The 20,605-nt window shown below is 41.9% G+C and overlaps 2 protein-coding genes across 2 annotated transcripts in view; both read left to right on the top strand.

Annotated features, from left to right (window-relative positions):
- Positions 1-5,222, top strand: part of LOC138964503 (beta-1,3-glucan-binding protein-like) — an 11,982-nt gene extending 6,760 nt beyond the window's left edge. The window contains exons 8-10 of the mRNA XM_070336478.1: positions 3,209-3,280; positions 3,915-4,041; positions 4,952-5,222. Of these exons, the coding sequence (XP_070192579.1) occupies positions 3,209-3,280; positions 3,915-4,041; positions 4,952-5,152 (400 nt within the window). The 3' untranslated portion in view covers positions 5,153-5,222. The remainder of the gene's footprint in view (positions 1-3,208; positions 3,281-3,914; positions 4,042-4,951) is intronic.
- Positions 5,223-12,227: 7,005 nt separating this feature from the next.
- Positions 12,228-13,603, top strand: LOC138963566 (IQ domain-containing protein K-like). Its single transcript, XM_070335424.1, has one exon. It carries the CDS (start codon positions 12,420-12,422, stop codon positions 13,428-13,430), a length of 1,011 nt encoding a protein of 336 aa, XP_070191525.1. The 5' UTR covers positions 12,228-12,419; the 3' UTR covers positions 13,431-13,603.
- Positions 13,604-20,605: the final 7,002 nt, after the last annotated feature.

The raw sequence follows: 20,605 nt of genomic DNA, 5'->3' as shown, positions 1-20,605 counted from the left end.
TAAATCGATTTCGGAAATTTTGTTTTAATAATAATTTTTATTTTTTTTAAATTTTCAGAGCTTGTTTTTAATCCGAATATAACATATTTATATGTTTTTGGAATCAGAAAAGGATGAAAAATAAGATAAACGTAAATTTGGATCGTTTTAAAAACATTTTTTTTTTTTTACAATTTTCAGATTTTTAATAATAATAATAATAATAATGCAAACTTTTATAGCGCTATTCTAGAAAAATGTCTACTCTTAGCGCTTTACAATACATACATCGACCAAGCATACTATACACGCACAGGCAAAGAAACCGACCAAACATAACCAACAAACTATACATGCACAGGCAAAGAAAGCGACCAAACATACAATACACGCACAGGCAAGATAACGACCAAACATAAACAAACATACTATGACCAAACATAACCAACATACTATACGCGCGCAGGCAAAGAGAACAATCAGCACATGTAATAATTACTGACAACTAATAATGCAGGCATACAATGACAGTCCAATACACAGCCTAAGTACAAGAACCACAGTAGGCTTCTATATAAAAACGTGTCAACGGTACTATTTACACACACACAAACAGTGCTGACACAAAGCGCAGAAAATATATATACACGTTATTTTAGGCACTAGGTAGGGGGTGAGGTGGGGCGGGATGGGGTGGGTGGGGAGATGCTGGGGGGGAAATCACTTGCGCTGAAAGAGGTGTGTTTTGAGATTTGTCTTGAATGTAGTGAGAGAATCTGTGTGTCTGAGAGGCAGTGGTAATCTATTCCAGGTCACAGGGGCTTGATAGGCGAAGGACCTCTCGCCACATGTCTTTGTTTGCACTGTGGGGAGTCGGAAGAGTCGAGTGTCGGCGGCGGAGCGAAGCTGACGAGAAGGGGTGTAGAGATTGAGGAGTTCTGACAAGTATTCTGGGGCAGAACCAGAAACGACGGCAAAAGAAAGAGAGGAGAGTTTGTATTCGATCCTTTTAGTGATTGGCAGCCAGTGTAGAGAGTGAAGAAGGGGTGTGGCGTGTTCATACTTGGAAGATTTGAAGACCAGGCGGGCAGCGTTATTTTGGATCCTTTGAAGTCTATCTAAAAGGTACTTAGGGAGACCGGCCAGAAGAGAATTGCAATAATCTATCTTTGAGAGGACTAAAGAACACACTAACGTTTTGGTTGCATCAGCGGTGAGGTAGTGACGGACTGAACTAATCTTGCGCAGCTCTAGATAGGCGGACTTGCAGATGTTAGAGATGTGTTTTTGGAAAGAGAGAGTTGGATCGAGAGTGACGCCAAGGCTGCGGACAGACGGAGAGAAAGAGATAGGTAGTTCGTTGACAGTGAGAGAGGCAGGAAGAGAAGGGTGATTGAGAAATTTCTTGGGACAGGCCAGCATAACTTCGGTTTTGTCACTATTTAACTGGAGTTTGTTTAAAGACATCCAATCACTGAGGTCCGCAATGCAATCCTGTGTCCGAGATACCAGATCGTCAACTTCAGCAAGGGGGGCAGACTGATGAAGCTGTGTATCATCAGCGAAACTCTCGTGCGACAACGCATGGCGACTGATAACATCGGACACAGGGGAGGCATATAGAACGAAAAGTATGGGGCCAAGCACGGACCCTTGCGGGACACCGTATTGGAGAGCTGAAGGTTGAGATTTGATGCCGTTGACACAAACGGTCTGCGTCCGGTTAGTAAGGTACGAACGAACCCAGGAAAGGGCCAGATCATGAACACCAAAGGAGTGCTGAAGCCTGTGGAGCAGAATTTCGTGGTCTATCGTATCGAATGCGCTAGACAAGTCCAGTAGTGTTAGAATGGAGACCTGATTTTCGTCAAAGCTAAGAAGGATGTCGTTTACAATCTTCAGAAGTGCTGTCTCAGTACTATGGTTTTTCCTGTATGCAGACTGATGGGTGTTGAGAAGGTGGTTTTGCTCTAGGTGAGTGAGAAGTTGTGAAAGGACAATTTTTTCAGTGATTTTTGAAAGGAATGACAAGTTTGAAACGGGCCTAAAGTTTTTCAAGGAATTCTTGTCAAGTGAAGGTTTTTTGATGAGGGGCCTAACTATTGCAGGTTTGAATTCATCTGGGAATGAGCCGGAAGTCAGAGAGTCGTTGATGACGTGAGTGAGGTATGGAAGAAGGTCATCAATACAATCACACAGCAGAGAGGACGGAATGGGGTCAAGCTCGCACGTTTTCGGACTAGCGCCTAAACACACCTTTTTTACAAACTCGCTGGTGACAGGCTCAAAACGCTGCAGGGCTGGACCACAATACATCCTATCGGCAACCGGTGAAGGCGGGACAACAGCAGAATCAAGCTTCTCGCGAATAAGCGCGATCTTCGCAGTGAAAAAGTCAGCGAACTTCTGGGGAAGCTCATGTACAGAGAACATAGTGGGAAGAGGGGAACAAGTCACCTTGCCTAAGATGTCATTGGTGACACTAAACAGCTGTTTGACTGAGGTGCATGCGAGTATTTTGGATGAGAAGAATGCAGACTTAGCATGGTCGACCAAAGTCATTAATTAATTTTTAAGCCACCAAGCTGAAATGCAATACCGAAGTCCGGCCTTCGTCGAAGATTGCTGGGCCAAAATTTCAATCAATTTGATTGAAAAATGAGGGTGTGACAGTGCCGCCTCAACTTTTACAAAAAGCCGGATATGACGTCATCAAAGGTATTTATCGAAAAAAAGAAAAAAACGTCCGGGGATATCATTCCCAGGAACTCTCATGTCAAATTTCATAAAGATCGGTCCGGTAGTTTGGTCTGACTCGCTCTACAGACAGACAGACAGACAGACAGACAGACAGACAGACAGACAGACAGACACACACACACACACACACACACACACACACACACAGACCCACACACACACACACACATACACCACGACCCTCGTCTCGATTCCCCCCTCTACGTTAAAACATTTAGTCAAAACTTGACTAAATATAAAAAGAAATGAAGCAGTCAAAACTGTGTGGTACCCCCGCAACGCCTCTGTGGTAGAGACTATACACAGCATCACGATCATTGATTGAGCTATAAAGTCCGGATCTGGAGGCGCACGCTCGATATAGCCGTAAATATACGGGGTGTGATATAGTGATGATTAGAACAGAACGCTGTGCATACCTTTTTTTGTTTGTTTATTAAATCAGCTGTATATTCCTGTTGTGTTACAGTCGCCTTGAGGGGACCACGTTTGGTGACGAGTTTCACACCTACTGGCTGGACTGGACAGAGGATTATATCAGGTAAACAGAGGTACGAGTTTTTATCAGAGTGTCCTGGTGTCTGTCATTCATCGTTAAGTTGTACCGTTGAACTTGGCTCATACAGGCTACAGGAAGAGTAACGCATTCGTCAATTCTTTGAACTTCACACAGGTTGGGGTTTACCCTCGTAATTTCAAGGTCACTGCGGTGAACAATTATCAATCACTTGATCGTGTTTTTAAGCTCGAGCTTTCAAACTTCACAAGCTCTCATAGTTTGATGACCTCTAGACATCGCCCAGGTCTGGTTGACCATTGCCAAATGTCAAGGTCGTAGCACGGTTAGTTTTGGGTCAAATTAATACTTAACAATTGTTCAACTATTCATTTAAGCTAGATCCACGAAACTTCACAAAATTTTAGCGTTCGATTGCCTCTAGACATGACCAGAGTCTGGTTGTACTTTTGAAATTTTAAGGTCACATACGGATGAATAAATAGATTGTGTTGTTATTAGCGTATATCGAGCTAGAGCAGTAGATAATTTGTTTCTGATTTATATTTATACAAATGAGCATTTTCTCTTCTTGTTTTGATGACGCAAAATGATCCTACCACAAGGGCCTGAAGCACCGACGGGTCATTTTGTTCTATTGTGTACGGCGTGTGTGCAGGACGGGGGTGGACGACCACAGGGTGCTGACACTGGACACTCCCCCTCAGGGATTCTGGAACGCCTCCCATCTGAACGGAACCAACATCTGGGCCCGTGGCGGCAAAAACGCTCCTTTTGACAGGCCGGTGAGGAGCTACGTAAAATTGACACGTTGCTATTGTTGTTGGTGTTCTTTTTGCTGTTGTTGTTCCTGCTGTTGTTCTTGTTCGTCTTATTGTTGTTAGTTGGGGCCAAATATTGTTGCTATAGTTGAAAGAATAGATCTTTGTTCTGTTGTATGACTGCTATAATTCGTCGGTTCAACGTTTTTACTTGAAAAGCAGCGCGTTTCGTAGTTCTCTGGATACTGTATCAGTGTCGTTTCCAGTTGGTGAGAGCTTATGTATCTGGCTGTGTACGTTTACAGGGGGGGATCGAACTTAACAATTGTTCAACTATTCCACGAAACTTCACAACATGTTAGCGTTCGATGACCAGAGTCTGGTTGTACTTGTGAAATTCTAAGGTTACAGTGGGGTCTAGTACGGATGAATAAATAGATTGATTTTTGTTAAGCGTTTATCGAGCTAGAGCAGTAGATAATTTGTATGTGGCTGTGTACGTTTACAGGGATGGATCGAAGGTATCTATAGGTAGGATTTTTTCTGTTATTTTGTGCAGTTGTTGATTGATTACAGCGTCCAATGACGTGAACTTTGAAACGTTTAGTCTAACCAAAAAGACTGTTGGTTTAAAACCTTCTCAACTTCGCCTGATGTTCAGTCTTTCTCACGCTAGACAAAGATGATACATGTTGTTAAACGCCCACACAGTTACAACATTAAACAAAGACATAGAACACTTTATTTATTTTTCGAATGAGAAATGTGTGTGCGTTGCATATCACAACATTATACAACAAGCAACATGAACAAAACATAAACATAACATATTTCGACTGGGATGTATTCCTTGTTCAACCATTGCTTGTTGTGGCTTTTGTTTGGTCAAACTCCAAAAACGTTTAAAACGATCGTGCCATCTGCTCTTCTCTAGTTTTACCTGATTCTCAACGTGGCCATTGGAGGCAATTGGTTTGCGCCGAGCTACATCAACTATCCCTACAAGCAGCCCTGGACAACCGGTGCCAGTGACGACTATTTTCAGTTCTGGGAGGGCCGGGACCACTGGCTGCCCACCTGGCACGGCGAAGACATTGCCATGAAGGTCAAGTCGGTCAAGATGGTGCAGTACTGATCTATTGCTCTATCGCGAATGGTTTGCAATCCGCGTGCTGTGTTTCACAAATTAAAATATCTAAATTGTCTGGGAGTGTTTGTCTGTTTCTCAATATTCCAAATACACCTTTTCGCTTGCTGTGTGTTGAGTTGATTTTGTTCCGGTACAAACATCTTGTGATGTGGATATCTTTTTAAAAGAATTGTCTGTTTTGTTGTTGTTGTTGTTGTCCATTTATTAGTTTTCCTCTTTTTCTTTGGTTTATTTTAGATCACTGAATTGAGAGCAAAGCCTGTGCTTATAAAACGGTTGTGTTGTTATGTGTTATGGGTGTTCACACCGTGATTTGTCCATGGAAAAAAAATCTTATTTATTTACTGTAACTGGAATGCAGGTCTGATTGGGAAAATGTCATGCACAATTGTATCTTCCCTCATTGCATGCCTCTCAACCGAATCTGGAAATGAAATTGGTCAAAAAGGCCGTGTTATTACAGGAAATAGCTACTGGTGAACACTGTTGAAGTTATAAGCCTGTGACTAAGGTGACCCTCACACTGTTACCAGACACTCCCCGGACATATATTAAGCCTAGCGCAGAACCGCGCGAGGTGACATGCGACTCATTTCGTGGTGGAGGGTCACAAATTTCAAACCTGCATCTTCAACGATTTTTTAAGAAAGAGCTACAGCGCGAATGTCACTTTTTGGGCCTTTTTTTGAAAAAAATCTTTGTTTAAAAAAAAAATTGTGTTAGTTCTAAAATTGAGCATGAATATGACTTGTTACATCAAAATAATGCAAAAAAGATATTTATTTACCCATTTTTGAAGCTCAATTAGAAGCATGGAAGACAGTAAAACATAAATCAAAAGTGTAAGAGTGGTTACAGTGTTCAGATATTGTGTTAGATACCAAGTTCAGTTGTCCCTCTTCATCACAGTTATATAAAACACACCTCTTGTCACACAAAATCTTGAACTGTGATGCTTTTACTACCCCCACCCCCTACCCATTTTGCGAGAAAAGAGTGCATATTCTCTTTCAATTAAAAAGTAATGTAGTCAGTCAGATGATCAAACAAGTCGCGTAAGGCGAAAATACAATATTTAGTCAAGTAGCTGTCGAACTCACAGAATGAAACTGAACGCAATGCCATTTTACTCGTAGCATCGTCAGGCCACCGCTCATGGCAAAGGCAGTGAAATTGACAAGAAGAGCGGGGTAGTAGTTGCGCTAAGAAGGATAGCACGCTTTTCTGTACCTCTCTTTGTTTTAACTTTCTGAGCGTGTTTTTAATCCAAACATATCATATCTATATGTTTTTGGAATCAGGAACCGACAAGGAATAAGATGAAAGTGTTTTTAAATTGATTTGGACAATTTAATTTTGATAATAATTTTTATATATTTAATTTTCAGAGCTTGTTTTTAATCCGAATATAACATATTTATATGTTTTTGGAATCAGCAAATGATGGAGAATAAGATAAACGTAAATTTGGATCGTTTGATAAATTTTTATTTTTTTTTACAATTTTCCGATTTTTAATGACCAAAGTCATTAATTAATTTTTAAGCCACCAAGCTGAAATGCAATACCGAACCCCGGGCTTCGTCGAAGATTACTTGACCAAAATTTGAACCATTTTGGTTGAAAAATGAGGGCGTGACAGTGCCGCCTCAACTTTCACGAAAAGCCGGATATGACGTCATCAAAGACATTTATCAAAAAAATGAAAAAAACGTTCGGGGATTTCATACCCAGAAACTCTCATGTCAAATTTCATAAAGATCGGTCCAGTAGTTTGGTCTGAATCGCTCTACACACACACACACAGACACACACACACACACACACACACACACACACACACACACACACACACATACACCACGACCCTCGTCTCGATTCCCCCCTCTACGTTAAAATATTTAGTCAAAACTTGACTAAATATAAAAACCGAAGAAGAGAAATAGGGAAGCAAAATTGAACATGAAACATAGTGATTTTAATGGTAAATTTAGAGATAACAAATTTGTTTACCCATTTTTGAAGCTCACTTACAAGCATGAAAGACAATCAAACATGAATTAAAAGTGGAAGAGTGGTTACAGTGTTGAGATATTGTGTTAGATACCAAGTTCAGTTCTCTCTCTTCATCACAGTTAATATAAACACACCTCTTGTCACCCGAAATCTTGATCTGTGACGCTTTTACTACCCCCACCCCCTACACATTTTTTCAAACAAGAGTGCATAATTATTATCTTCCAAATAGAAAAGCAAGGTAGTCAGATAAACACACACACACACACACACACACACACACACACACACACACACACACACACACACACACACACACACACAATAAACTGACACACAAACATGCTCACACACACACACACATATATACACACTCGCATACACTCGCACACACACACACACACACACACACACACACACACACACACACACACACACACACACACACAAACATACAACTTGATTTTGATTTTTTTGAATTGTTCTTTTGCTCATGCTTTCGAAAGGTTTCGCCGCATCTAATATCTGTATCTTTTCAGCGCATACTTTTTATCATTGTGATTTATTTGTACATAAATATAACACAGTACTTTTAACTTTGTAAAGACAACATTTGGAGAAACAGAGCAACAACATCATTCAATAAAAACACAGTCCATGAAAAGATTTAAACAACATCAGTACTGAAATATCAAGGTACAAAGGGAGAACAAAATCCATACGTCTCCAATCACATATTTGGTTAAACTACTGACCAAATCACAGAATGCTCTAATTTATTATTAGTGTGTGACAGCATGAAACAATCTACATTTGACAACTTAAACATCCCGCAATTCCCTTCTCCAGCACTGCCTTTCACCACCAATCCCCCCTCCCCCACTCCCATCAACTTCACCCCTTTACCCCCACCATTATTTATGGCGGAAAGAATAACAAATTTATTCAAGAAAGCATCAAACAGTTTCAGATTAACGTCTTAGAGGTACCATATTACAAGGTGAACAAATATTAATTCGGTGAAACACGTATTTACACGTATGATTGAATGTGAATAACATTAGATATTTCTCTATGAAGATTTAACCCCTGAATCTTCTTGATATTGATTAGAAGAGCTGGCAGGCCCATGAAAGTGGTTGTTGCATGAAGGAAGACACACAAAAAGTTTTGCAATAACCAAAGAGATTAACCGACTGACAGAAATACTGTAGATCATATGACAGTGCATGGTCAGAGGAGCTGCGTTTAAAATTTGGTCTTGTATTTCAATAACAACTTTTCAATTTCGTTTGTTATATGCATACAGTGCAACCCCCCTTTTACCCCCCCCCCCCCTCCCCTCCCCAACCAATACAAGACCCCCTCATTTTAGGGCCTTTTTTTCTCAGACTTGATGTTCATAACCTCTGTTAAATTACCTTCATTTTAACACTCCCTCCTTTATTAGACCCAATTTTCTATGATTGTTGAAGGTCTTAACCTTCACTGGATCACGCTTTGGACTACACAGTCCGGATGATGTTTCTTTCTTTATTTGGTGTTTTACGTCGTTTTCAACCACGAAGGTTATATCGCGACGGTCCGGATGATGTGGGTCTAATTGTAGGACCCATACTTTGCAAAGAAAGATTCAACGTAAAAAGTATGGGTCGTACACGACCCACGCCATCCGAATAGGAATAAACGCTTTGCCGCCTCTTTGTAGAGTATGGGTCGTACACGACCCACACCATCCGAATAAGGATAAACAGCATAAAATTCCTGACGTAATTCCATATGGGTCGTCCACGACCCACATCATCCGGACTGTGTAGTTCAAATTACGTCATTGTTTATTTGTTTGTTTACAAAGATAATCTTTCAAAAGTTGGGCAATAGGAAGATACCTATGATGATTGGAGATTACATGAAGTCTCAATTAAAAACTCCAAATAGTGTCAGAGATAAAGACGATTTTGTGAGGCTCTGGGTCGTCCACGACCCACGAAGCACGGTGAAGGTCCACTGTGCGGTTAGTTAGTTGATGGGTTTTAGAATGTCACCTCAACCTGTTTTGCTATGCAGGATGACTGATGCAAGTTTGCTGCCTTTCTCAGTTTACATGGTGGTCCTTGTCTTTGAAACTACATGTGTTTAACGTTTACATTTAGTTTTATGAGAGTAAAGTGAAGAAGGTTAACCCTTACACTGACCAGTGCAATTATGTAACACATGTTACATAGCCACTAGTGAATTAACAGAGAGAAAAATAACAAAAAACGGTCATATAGGTTTTCGCATCCATGGGAGGTAATCGGAACCGACCAAACAGACTGAGCCAGTAGCGCGACATATGTCGTGACAACCAGGTGACAGTATACTAAAGTAGCGCGACATATGTCGCGACAACCAGCCTAAGGGTTAAAACAAATCTCTAACGCATGGTGGCCTACTAATTCAATATTTTCTTCACATTACTCATGTGACATGAACTTTCATCATCCAGGAACTCAATGTTTTATTTCAATTGTAAATTTAGAAAGTGAAAGTAAATCTGGTTACTATTTGAATAACAGATTTAACACAACATAAAAGCTTTCGTTGGAAAATGTAATCCAAAGTCTTTAAATTACTCCCTTGATCAAAATTAATTCACGAGAATAGCCGAAACAGAAACTTAAGAAGGAAAGTGATTAAACCTACTGAGTCATATCAGCCACAAAAATGGACAGTCTTGTCAGGATACTCTTCTGTTTGGTTACGCGGGTTTTTCTATCTGTATTTTGTTCAGACAGAACGGCTTCAACTGCATCTGCCCCACCCCTACTGTAAGCGAGCCTCAAATGGTCAACACTCAGGCCAGAACCAGCAGCTTTTTCAGCCACTGATTTAGACAGAACACAAGATTCTCCCAGCTGGTCATCATGCTTTTTTTGGCTGCTGAAAATCTCTGCAACTCCAAAACAAACTCCAGAGTAAAAGAGTGTTTAACCAGAAGTTCTTGTGCAAACTGCACCTGTTCAACCAATTTCTTTAGGGCTTCTGCATCTGCAAGTGCGTTGTGTGCAGCAAAAGCGTCACAAAAGAAATGATGGCATAGTGCCTCCTGTTTGTAAGAGTCCAGTCTAGCTGGACAGCCTTGTCGGAAAAGTGGGAGTGTGTCGACAAACCCAGCTGTCTTTTGCCTAAGACTTGGTAGCTTGCCACATGAGATGGCAGCATACGCTATCACCTGTAAAAAAGAAAAGATAACAATGTATAATATTAAAATAAAAAGATTTATGTAGGTCACTCTGTAAATGAATACAGATATTTTTTATGTTCAAGTGTAACTGTAAGCACAAATAATTATGTGATGATTCCTGAGTGCGACTTATCTATCACGTATCATATCAGATGACTAAATTGTAACCACTTTTTTTTCTAATTCTACAGATACCTAGGAATGTTTGCTGTGATTTTCAGATAGGTAATCTCCTTCAAAATAATGATACAAGAAACAAATAGCGAAACAAGTATTTTGTGCAAGAGGAGATCATTGGAGATCATTTTGAAGAAATTGCATGATGTTAAAAATAAGGAATTAATATCTCAAGACACCATGTATAACTAGTTTTCTCTGTTGCATTGATTTGAGGGGGAAAACATTTTTATAAAAATTATCACAAACACAAATCAAGGGAGGCAACTTTATAGATGAGAGTAAAATATCACACATTCATATCGTTTAACCTTCACTGGATCACGCTTAGGACTGTTACACAGTCCGGATGATGTAGGTCATGTACAACCCATACATTCCAAAGAAGGATTTAACGTAAAAAGTATGGGCCGTACACGAACCACGCCACTAGAATAGGGAAAAACATTGCTGCTTCTTTACAAATGTAGTTACATACTGTGTAGTTCAAATTACGTCATCGTTTCTTTGTTTGTTTACACAAACGTTCCAACAAACTACCTTTCTTGTTTTTTTATTCTGAATTTTGAGAAAAGTAAAAATTGATTCGTTAAATGGTTTTCAGATTAGGGATTAAAAACCTTGGCAGATTATTTAGAGGCAAACAGGCAAGTAAAGAAGTATTTTTAAATCAAAATGTGATGATAACCCTGCAGGCATGAACAGATGGAATGTTTTTTTGCAACCTGAACTGGTAACAGATTTTTGATAAGTGTTTTAAAACAACTATAAGGACACACAGTTAAGATGGTTTCAGACCAGATTGCTTCATCGCTTTCTTGGTGTTGCCAGCCGGTCATTTGTTCAAATTTTGTTCACAGTCCCCTTGATTTGTTAAATAGAAGTTGTATTCACCGCGCTAATGTTCTTTTTACAAAAGAATCTTTTTTGTTTGGTTGTATGAAAAACGTTAACGTAGATGTGGTTTTGGATTTTATTATTTTGTTTGCAAAGTTTTATATTTATAAGAGTAAATTACAAGAGAACAAGGCCACTGTTAGAAATATTTTTAAGGAATTTGAAATATAGATTTGAAATAGAAAAATATTCCAGTTTCAATGCTGGTAACATTTACAATTTATTTTAGATTTCTGGTCCTCATATGAAGAGTTGGTTAGGTAATAAGTTAGATTGTGCAGAGATGTGATAATTTGTGTGTATGTCTCTGTTTTTGTTTTTCTTTGACTGTATAATTATTGTCTTTATAAGCAGGTAGAACGTTTATAATGTCCACATTATTTGCTTGTGTTGTTCTTGTTCGAGGAAAAAAAATTCTAAAATCAACTATCCCAAATCCCAAAAGCAATCTTTAGTTTTGTCCCCCCCCAAAAAAAATAATGCTGCAGTAGATCACCTTTATATTTGGATTCACCATAACTCGTGTACCAGAAATTGGGTCCTCAAAAAATGTTGCTTGTCCAGAAAATAATGTATCACTATGTGTCTATTCTTGATCCTGATGTCATAGTTATGGATTCGACCAGCACGCCAAGACTAATCATACATCTTGCCGAGGTCTATGGTGAACGAGAATGACGTCAGAGTGAAAGACCACGTCGATACATAACATGACGTCAGCAGAATCCATTCGTCATTTGGAAACGCTGAAAATAAGCTTCGGCTACTTGTGTCTTCACTGTGTCTTCACTGAATCGGTGAATAACGTGAACAGAAATGTCCTCCTAGTCAATACAGGCAACAGAACATTGTCAGTTACTTAGAGTGGACACCAAGGACTAAAACTCCGGAAAAAAATATTACGAGAGATACCCGGCAAAATCGTTAAAACCCAACATGTCTATGATTACCTATGACTCTCCCCCATGCCCCTGGGAGCAAAGCTGCAGAGATACCCGCAAAGAGCAAAGAGACTTGGCGGGCCACGACATGTCCGAGGAAATTGATTGTTCAGACTACGACCCGGCCAAGCACCACCCGGCTTTCTGCGGAACAAGGCACTACCCGGTGACCGGAGACTTCGACCCGGAGCAAGAACTGAACCCCGCGGTTGGGAACCCCAGCTGCGCTGGGTACTGGACGTCAATCATGCGTCGCAGGCGAGTGGCTCTGCCTCCAGCCCCTTCCATTCCCGACAAGAAGACCTGTTCGAACCGCGAGTACATCGAGCATTTCGTCTGGCCTTACGTCGAGCCTGCGTTGGAGCACATGCTGAACAAGGCTAAGTTCGCCGGGTGCTTCGTGTACAGGAGGGGACCTATCAACTCCTTCGACATCCTGACGGAGTATCTGTACAACAACAACCCCCTGCATCCGTACCGTGCACGCCGGCCCCTCGCCTCGATCCCTTTTGTGGAGTCGCACCTTGAAGATTTTCCCAGGCTGAGTCCACCTAAAGTCATGCAAACGTCTTGGACGGCCGATGAGAGGGCAGTGCTGATCCAGCGTTGGTGGAGGGGTTACCAGGTCAGACGAAATCCTGAGGTACGGGCGCTGAGAAAGTGGCAGCGAGAGTGGCGGGCCATCAACCGAGAGGCGACGATATCCGATGAGGTGAGCCGCTTCTGGGAACGCGTGATGCCCAGTGGGAATAGCAGCACCACCACAACGCCCACCGGCTCCCCCTCGGAGGCCTCCAGCTCCACCCACTTGTCCCGCTTCATGGGAAGACCCAGGGCCAAATCCAGGGCCAAATCCATCGCCCCCATTAACTGGTACACTGCCAGGCGCAACTCGCCTTCGCGAAAGTCCTACAACGGGACCACCCAACTTCAGGGTGAGATCCACATTGGGGGGCGACCAGTAGACGATGAGGGTCGTCTTGACAGGATTGAGGATGAATGCTAGAATTGTTGTTCGATTTTTGTTGTTGAGGATTATTTCTTCTTTTTACAGTTAGTCAAAAACATAGACGGGGAATCGAAACGAGGGTTGTGGTATATGTGTGTGTGTCTGTGTGTATGTGTAGAGCGATTCATAGAAAACTACAGGACCGATCGTCATTAAACTTGACATGAGGATTCCTGAGTATGCTATCCCCAGACCTGGTTTTCATTGTTTTGATAAATATCTTTGATTACGTCTAATCCGATTTTTTTGTGAAAGTTGAGGCGGCACTGTCATGCTCTCATTTTTAAACCAAATTAATTAAAATTTTTAGTCAAGCAGTATTTGACGAAGTCCGGACTTTGATATTGCATTTCAGCTCGGAAGTTTAAAAAATAGTATATTAGTTTGCTCATCAAAGTTGTCATTAAAATCGGTTTTACACATTTAAAATTGATTCCATCGTATTCTTGATCAAATTTAGAATCTAAAAATATATACATACTAGATGATTACCCGCTTCGCCGGGTACCGGCTTTGCCGGGATACCCGGCTTCGCCAGGAAGAAGTAGAGCCGAATTGTGGACAGTGACCTTCTAAAAATAGTAACGAGAATATCCGGCTTCGCCGGGATGAAAGCGTTGTGGACAGTGACCTTCTAAAAATAGTAACGGGAATATGGATTGACGCCACACGAAGGAAGGGAGATAAACGCAAAACACTGGAGAAGATAAGGAAGAGTTACTGGGAATGGATCTGGGAAGATGAACAGAAAAAGCAAAATCGGTTCAACGCTGCGCGCTGAGAGCACGTGTTGAAAATTCTCATCGACCAGGATGTGTCCGGGGTGTACCTGAATATGCCCACCAAATTTGAAGCAGATTCATCGAGAACTTTGGCAGTGCGCCGCGAACACACACACACACACTCACACACACACACACACACACAGACAGACACAAGTCATATATATATATAGATGTCATGTTTTCACAGTAAATACATTTTTGTCTTTGATCTTCAGGCTTCCATAACATTTTTCTAAATGTCTTGAGAATACGCCTGAAACGTTACATGAACAAAAACAACAACAAACAAAGGCTGTGCATAGGGCATACAAATATCGATGATAATCTGCTGATGATAATTTAGGAGGGGACGTATCAGCCGGGGCATTACTTATTTTGCTGAATAGATCAACATTTATGCATCAAGTGTACTAATTGATCCTGCCAAATAGTTGTATTTGTTTGTGACTGATGCACTTTTTATTGATCACCTTGCACATGTGTCACGTCAGGAAAATCAAGGGAGGAAGATTTGCTAGGATTAGGTGGTGCCCTCCCTTGATAACATGAGCACACAATTTGATCCCCCTCCCCTCCCCCCCCCCCGCCCCCTCTCATAAGTGTTGTTATATTTAGTCAAGTTTTGACTAAATATTTTAACATCGAGGGGGAATCGAAACGAGGGTCGTGGTGTATGTGCGTGTGTGTGTGCGTGTGTGCGTGTGTGCGTGTGTGTGTGTGTGTAGAGCGATTCAGACTAAACTACTGGACCGATCTTTATGAAATTTGACATGAGAGTTCCTGGGTATGAAATCCCCGAACGTTTTTTTCATTTTTTTGATAAATGTCTTTGATGACGTCATATCCGGCTTTTCGTGAAAGTTGAGGCGGCACTGTCACGCCCTCATTTTTCAACCAAATTGGTTGAAATTTTGGTCAAGTAATCTTCGACGAAGCCCGGACTTCGGTATTGCATTTCAGCTTGGTGGCTTAAAAATTAATTAATGACTTTGGTCATTAAAAATCTGAAAATTGTAAAAAAAAAAAAAATTTATAAAACGATCCAAATTTACGTTTATCTTATTCTCCATCATTTGCTGATTCCAAAAACATATAAATATGTTATATTCGGATTAAAAACAAGCTCTGAAAATTAAATATATAAAAATTATTATCAAATTTTTTTTTTCGAAATCAATTTAAAAACACTTTCATCTTATTCCTTGTCGGTTCCTGATTCCAAAAACATATAGATATGATATGTTTGGATTAAAAACACGCTCAGAAAGTTAAAACGAAGAGAGGTACAGAAAAGCGTGCTATCCTTCTCAGCGCAACGAATACCCCACATCACGAAGCGTCCCGGTACCGAAGCGTCCCGGTACTGAAGCGTCCCGGTGCCGAAGCGTCCCGGTACCGAAGCGTCCCACTATAACGCGTCACAGGGGTATCGGGACGCTTTGGTACCGGGACGCTTCGGGACGCTCCCGCGCAGTAGGGCACGAAGCGTCCCGGTACCGAAGCGTCCCGGTGCCGAAGCGTCCCGGTACCATCAGTCACCACGCACATCCTCGGCTCGCATGCCAATGTATTTATATAGCAAAGGGAATGCCTGTAATTCACACAGAGCAATCACTTGGTCTTAAACGTGCACAAGACAAAAACTTTCATACTGGGGGAGCGAGCCAGTCTGAAGAGTACTCGGGTCCAGCGCGAACGTTTTCTATTACCCAAATTAACCCAAACAAACCCAAATTAACCCAAATGATACAATTTAAAAGTCGGAGGCAGAACTGAAAAGATTTTTTCCGACGCTCACGCTTAGTGAAGCCAGAAAGCGTGTGTGATAACAGACATATCCCTCTTGTGAACGGAAGCCTACGGACTTTTCCCCCGAACTTGTCCACACGGGTACAGTATTTCCAAATTGGTGTGTTGTGAGTACAGATCTAAAGTAAAGTTGGGGAAAAGTTGGACAAAAAGTGATTTTTTTTTTTTTACCGAAAGCAAATCAAGGTCTGTGCAAAATTACAAAAATCAGTGAAGTCAAGGTCAAATCAAGGTCAAGATTAAATCTTTTTTTTTAAATATGGTAAGTCAAGTCAAGGTCAAATCAAGGTCAAGGTTTAAAAAAAAAAAAGTCTTAAGTCCTGTGACGCGTTATAGTGGGACGCTTCGGTACCGGGACGCTTTGGTACCGGGACGCTTCGGTACCGGGACGCTTTGGTACCGGGACGCTTCAGTACCGGGACGTTTTGGTACCGGGACGCTTCGGGGTGTCCCCCGCTCTTCTTGTCAATTCCACGTGCACTGCCTTTGCCACGGGCGGTGGAGTGACGATGCTACGAGTATACGGTCTTGCTGCGTTGCGTTGCGTTCAGTTTCATTCTGTGAGTTCGACAGCTACTTGACTAAATATTGTATTTTCGCCTTACGCGACTTGTTAAACTTATTTTCTTTTTTTCTACATTTAGTCAAGTTTTGACTAAATGTTTTAACTTTGACTGGGAATCGAAACGAGGGTCTGGTGTATATGTATGTATGTATGTATGTATGTATGTATGTATGTATGTATGTATGTATGTATGTATGTATGTATGTATGTATGTATGTATGTATGTATGTATGTATGTATGTATGTATGTATGTATGTGTGTGTGTACGTGTGTGTACGTGTGTGTGTGTGGTGTGTGTGTGTGTGGTGTGTGTGTGTGTGTGTATGTGTGTATGGTGACCCCGTTTTCTCTGTGTTAGGTAAAATATACTAGCGGAAAAAAGTTAAGGACGGTTCACACACGCAATCACAGCAAAAGAACGAATGAACATATCGTACGGAAATTTGGAACACGTTTACTTCAGTCAATGTGCAACGCAACTGCAAAATTTGGGTTTATTTCATCGAGCCGATTCGGTTATTCATGTCCACAAACAGCAGAGGGGTCACAAATAAACATAACAAGTCTTTCATGAGGTCAATAATGGGTGTGTCCGCCACGTTTGCGCTCAAGTTCACCACACCTTGACCGCATAGAGTTCATAAGCTTCGTGAAAAAGGCCTGTGGAATGGCCTGCCACTCCTGTTGGAGCATCTGCAGCAGCTGCTGCAGGTTTCTGGGAGGCTGGTGGTTGGCCCTCACCTGCCTGTCCAGTTCGTCCCATACATGCTCTATGGGGTTCATGTCTGGCGAACAGGCAGGGAAATCCATCCTGACGACCCCGGTTTGCTGGATGTAGTCGTTGACAAGCCTGGCCCTGTGAGGAGTAGCATTGTCATCCTGAAACACGGCGTTTGGGCCAATCTGCTGCAGGGTCGGCAAGACAATAGGGGCGAGAATGTCGTCCCTGTAGCGTTGACCAGTGAGATTCCCGACCACATGGTACAGGGGGGTGCGTTGATGAAGGCTGAGCCCCCCCAAACCATGACAGAGCCCCCGCCGAAGGCCACCCTCTCATGCACTGTGTCGTCTTCATAACGCTCGCCCTCACGCCTCCAGACCTTGCGCCGGCCGTCACAATGGTACAGGTTGAACCTGGACTCGTCACTGAATAGGACCTGAGCCCAGTCCCGGCGCGTCCATCTCAAGTGGCGGCGACTCCAGGCCAGACGAGCCCGGCGATGAGCCTGTGTCAGCAGGGGACGCACAGCAGGACGACGACTCCGCAGGGGGGCGTCATGCAGGCGGTTGCCGATGGTCCTCTCACTAACGTTGATGTCAGTGGCCTCCCGTAACTGCCCTCTGATGACCTTGCAGGTGGTGGCCCGGTGCTGCAGCGCCTGCCGTTGGATGAAACGATCTTCCCTAGGAGTAGTCTTTTTGGAGCGACCCGACCTGGGCCTCTCCTCGACATTGTTTGTCCTCTGGAACCGTTGATTCAGCCTTACAATGACTGAATGCGATACCCCAAGTTGCCTGGCCACTTCGCACTTGGATACGCCGTCGTGGAGCCAGGCAATTGCTCTTCCTCGGTTGAATGTTGTCAGCTTCCGTCTGGCAGGCATGGTGAGGAGATGGCAGCTCGCAGAAAATTGGCGGCTTATAAAGCCGAATTCGTGATCACAATTCACACTCGAAGGATTGTCCTTGCATGTGCACAACAATTTTGCCATGTTACCTGCCTTATTCTACCCGTGCGCACGCCAAACAACAGCCTACTTTTTGGCGATTTTGCTATTTTAGTCACGTGCTGCAGCTCTGCGCCCGGGAGTCCCGTGCAGTTTTCCTGCTAACACAGCATAACCTACCCATTGGTGTGTAGCATGCGACAGCCATTTGATTTTGCTGACGAAAGAACAGGGTGTTTTAAACAAATGAAAGTCAGCGGGGAAATCAGTGGCCCGTCCCTAACTTTTTTCCGCTAGTATATATTGTTATTGTTTCATTTTTGCATTGTTAAATTGAAATTTTCCCCAGGTTGGCGTGTTAGTCGTTGATTATTTTTTGGTAGGTCACGTACACAATTTTCCTACAAGAATTTTGTTTGGATTTCAGGTTTGAGTGATTGTGATGTGTATGTCTTGCTTTGTGTTCAGGCCGTCTCCAGCTTTACGGCAGTGCTTCTTGTATAGTTCTGAGCACTGAGGGCTTAGCTTCATTTTTCTTCCTGTGGGATCTTTCAGTTTTCTTCACCGCTCTTTTCTGCGCTTTACTTAGTAATTACACCCCCGGTATAGGGGTGTGTATATATAGGTTTCGCTCGATGTGTTTGTTTGTTTGTTTGTTTGTGTTCGCATATAGATCTCAAGAATGAACGGACCGATCGTCACCAAACTTGGTGAACAGGTTCTATACATTCCTGAGACGGTCCTTACAAAAATTGGGACCAGTCAAACACACGGTTAGGGAGTTATTGGTGGATTAAAATTATACAAGCACTTATAGAGGAACATCTTAATGGTCAAAGGGAAATAACCATTCTCAGTCAGTCACTGCCACCAACTGAGAAGGTTATTTCCCTTTGACGGGGGTGTTTTTCCTACCTCGTAGGAATTTCTTGTTTTGTAGAAAATTCTCTGCTTTTGAATAGGGAGCTATCCTTTGGGAAACCATTTGCCCTTATTTTAATTGTAGGTCTTCAGCCTCTAGTTATTTTTTCATTTGACTAGTTTGGTTTTGTTGACTTTGTAATTTTGTTTTGTTTTGTTTATTTAGTTGTTACATAGTTTGAGATAGACTTTACTTAGTAACAGATTTTCATTTGGTTTGTTATTGAAACTGAAGCTGTTGTAGATTTTGCACTTTGGAAATTTTAGTTTAAATTTATTGTGCAGTTTTAGTTGAGTGATTTAGTTGCTTCACTTTATATTTTGTATATATATTTTTTTTTCTTTCCTCCAACTACATTTTTTGTGTTAGTTTCAAAAGTTGCATGTGTGTGTGTGCTCGTTCAATCGTCAAAACAACAACAAAGTCATAGTACCTGACAGGAATTCGATCGATATATAAATGTTATTTGCGTTTTTGACCAAAACATGACTAACGTATATTAGACACAGGAGGCAATAGGGAATACAATGGAATCGCTGTTCATTTTCAATTTCCATTTTTTCCAAAAGCGACAACATCTTAATGAAAATGCTATAAACAAATGTTTTAGGCTACAAAGATGAAATGTAATCCCAAAGTCCTGATCAGGTCAAAGATCGTGTGATAAAAATGTCATTGAAATTGATGAAAAGTTGTGACCGTGACAGTGCCGCCTTTTTTTTTTTTTGCAAACCGAAAAGTACGATGTCATCGAACTATCCTTTCACCCTTTCATCTGACATGACCCTTAACAAACATATATCTTTAGTCTGTAGAGCAGCTTATTTTGAGCTTCGTAAGATCAGCACCATTCGCCACACACTCTCCTCTCAAACAACTAACACTCTTGTCTGTGCCTTTGTTCTTTCTAAACTCGACTACTGCAACTCTCTTCTCTCTGGCTGTCCTCTGTATCTCCTGCATAAACTGCAAAAAGTCCAAAACTCGGCAGCACGCCTCATTCTGAAAGCACGAAAACGAGATCACGCAACACCACTTCTTCACACACTGCACTGGTTACCTATTCAAGCCCGCATTGACTACAAACTGTCCACCCTCTGCTTTAACTTCTTTTCTGGCTCGTCTCCTGCTTACTTCTCTGAACTCCTCACCGTCTATTCTCCAGCAAGACAACTCCGTGCCTCTTCTGACTGTCGCATCCTCACCATTCCACACACCAAAACCAAAACATACGGACTTGTAACGCACTTTTACTTTCTGCGCACCCACACACTGGAATTCTCTCCCCTTTCACATCCGCCACTCTCAGTCACCCCAAGCATTCAAACGAGCACTTAAAACGCACCTCTTCAAGAAATACAACCCCTGATTTTGTTTTCTCAGTCCATCAGTAGGCTACATGTAGTGTATTCGTTGTTTTAGT

The sequence above is a fragment of the Littorina saxatilis genome, linkage group LG4, assembly GCF_037325665.1.
Source record: "Littorina saxatilis isolate snail1 linkage group LG4, US_GU_Lsax_2.0, whole genome shotgun sequence".
NCBI lineage: Eukaryota > Metazoa > Mollusca > Gastropoda > Littorinimorpha > Littorinidae > Littorina > Littorina saxatilis.
This window is presented reverse-complemented; position numbering and strand designations above follow the sequence as displayed.

Bases quoted from the DNA above. Each gene is read 5' to 3' on its own strand.
- LOC138963566 (XM_070335424.1), top strand. From the start codon at position 12,420: ATGTCTATGATTACCTATGACTCTCCCCCATGCCCCTGGGAGCAAAGC.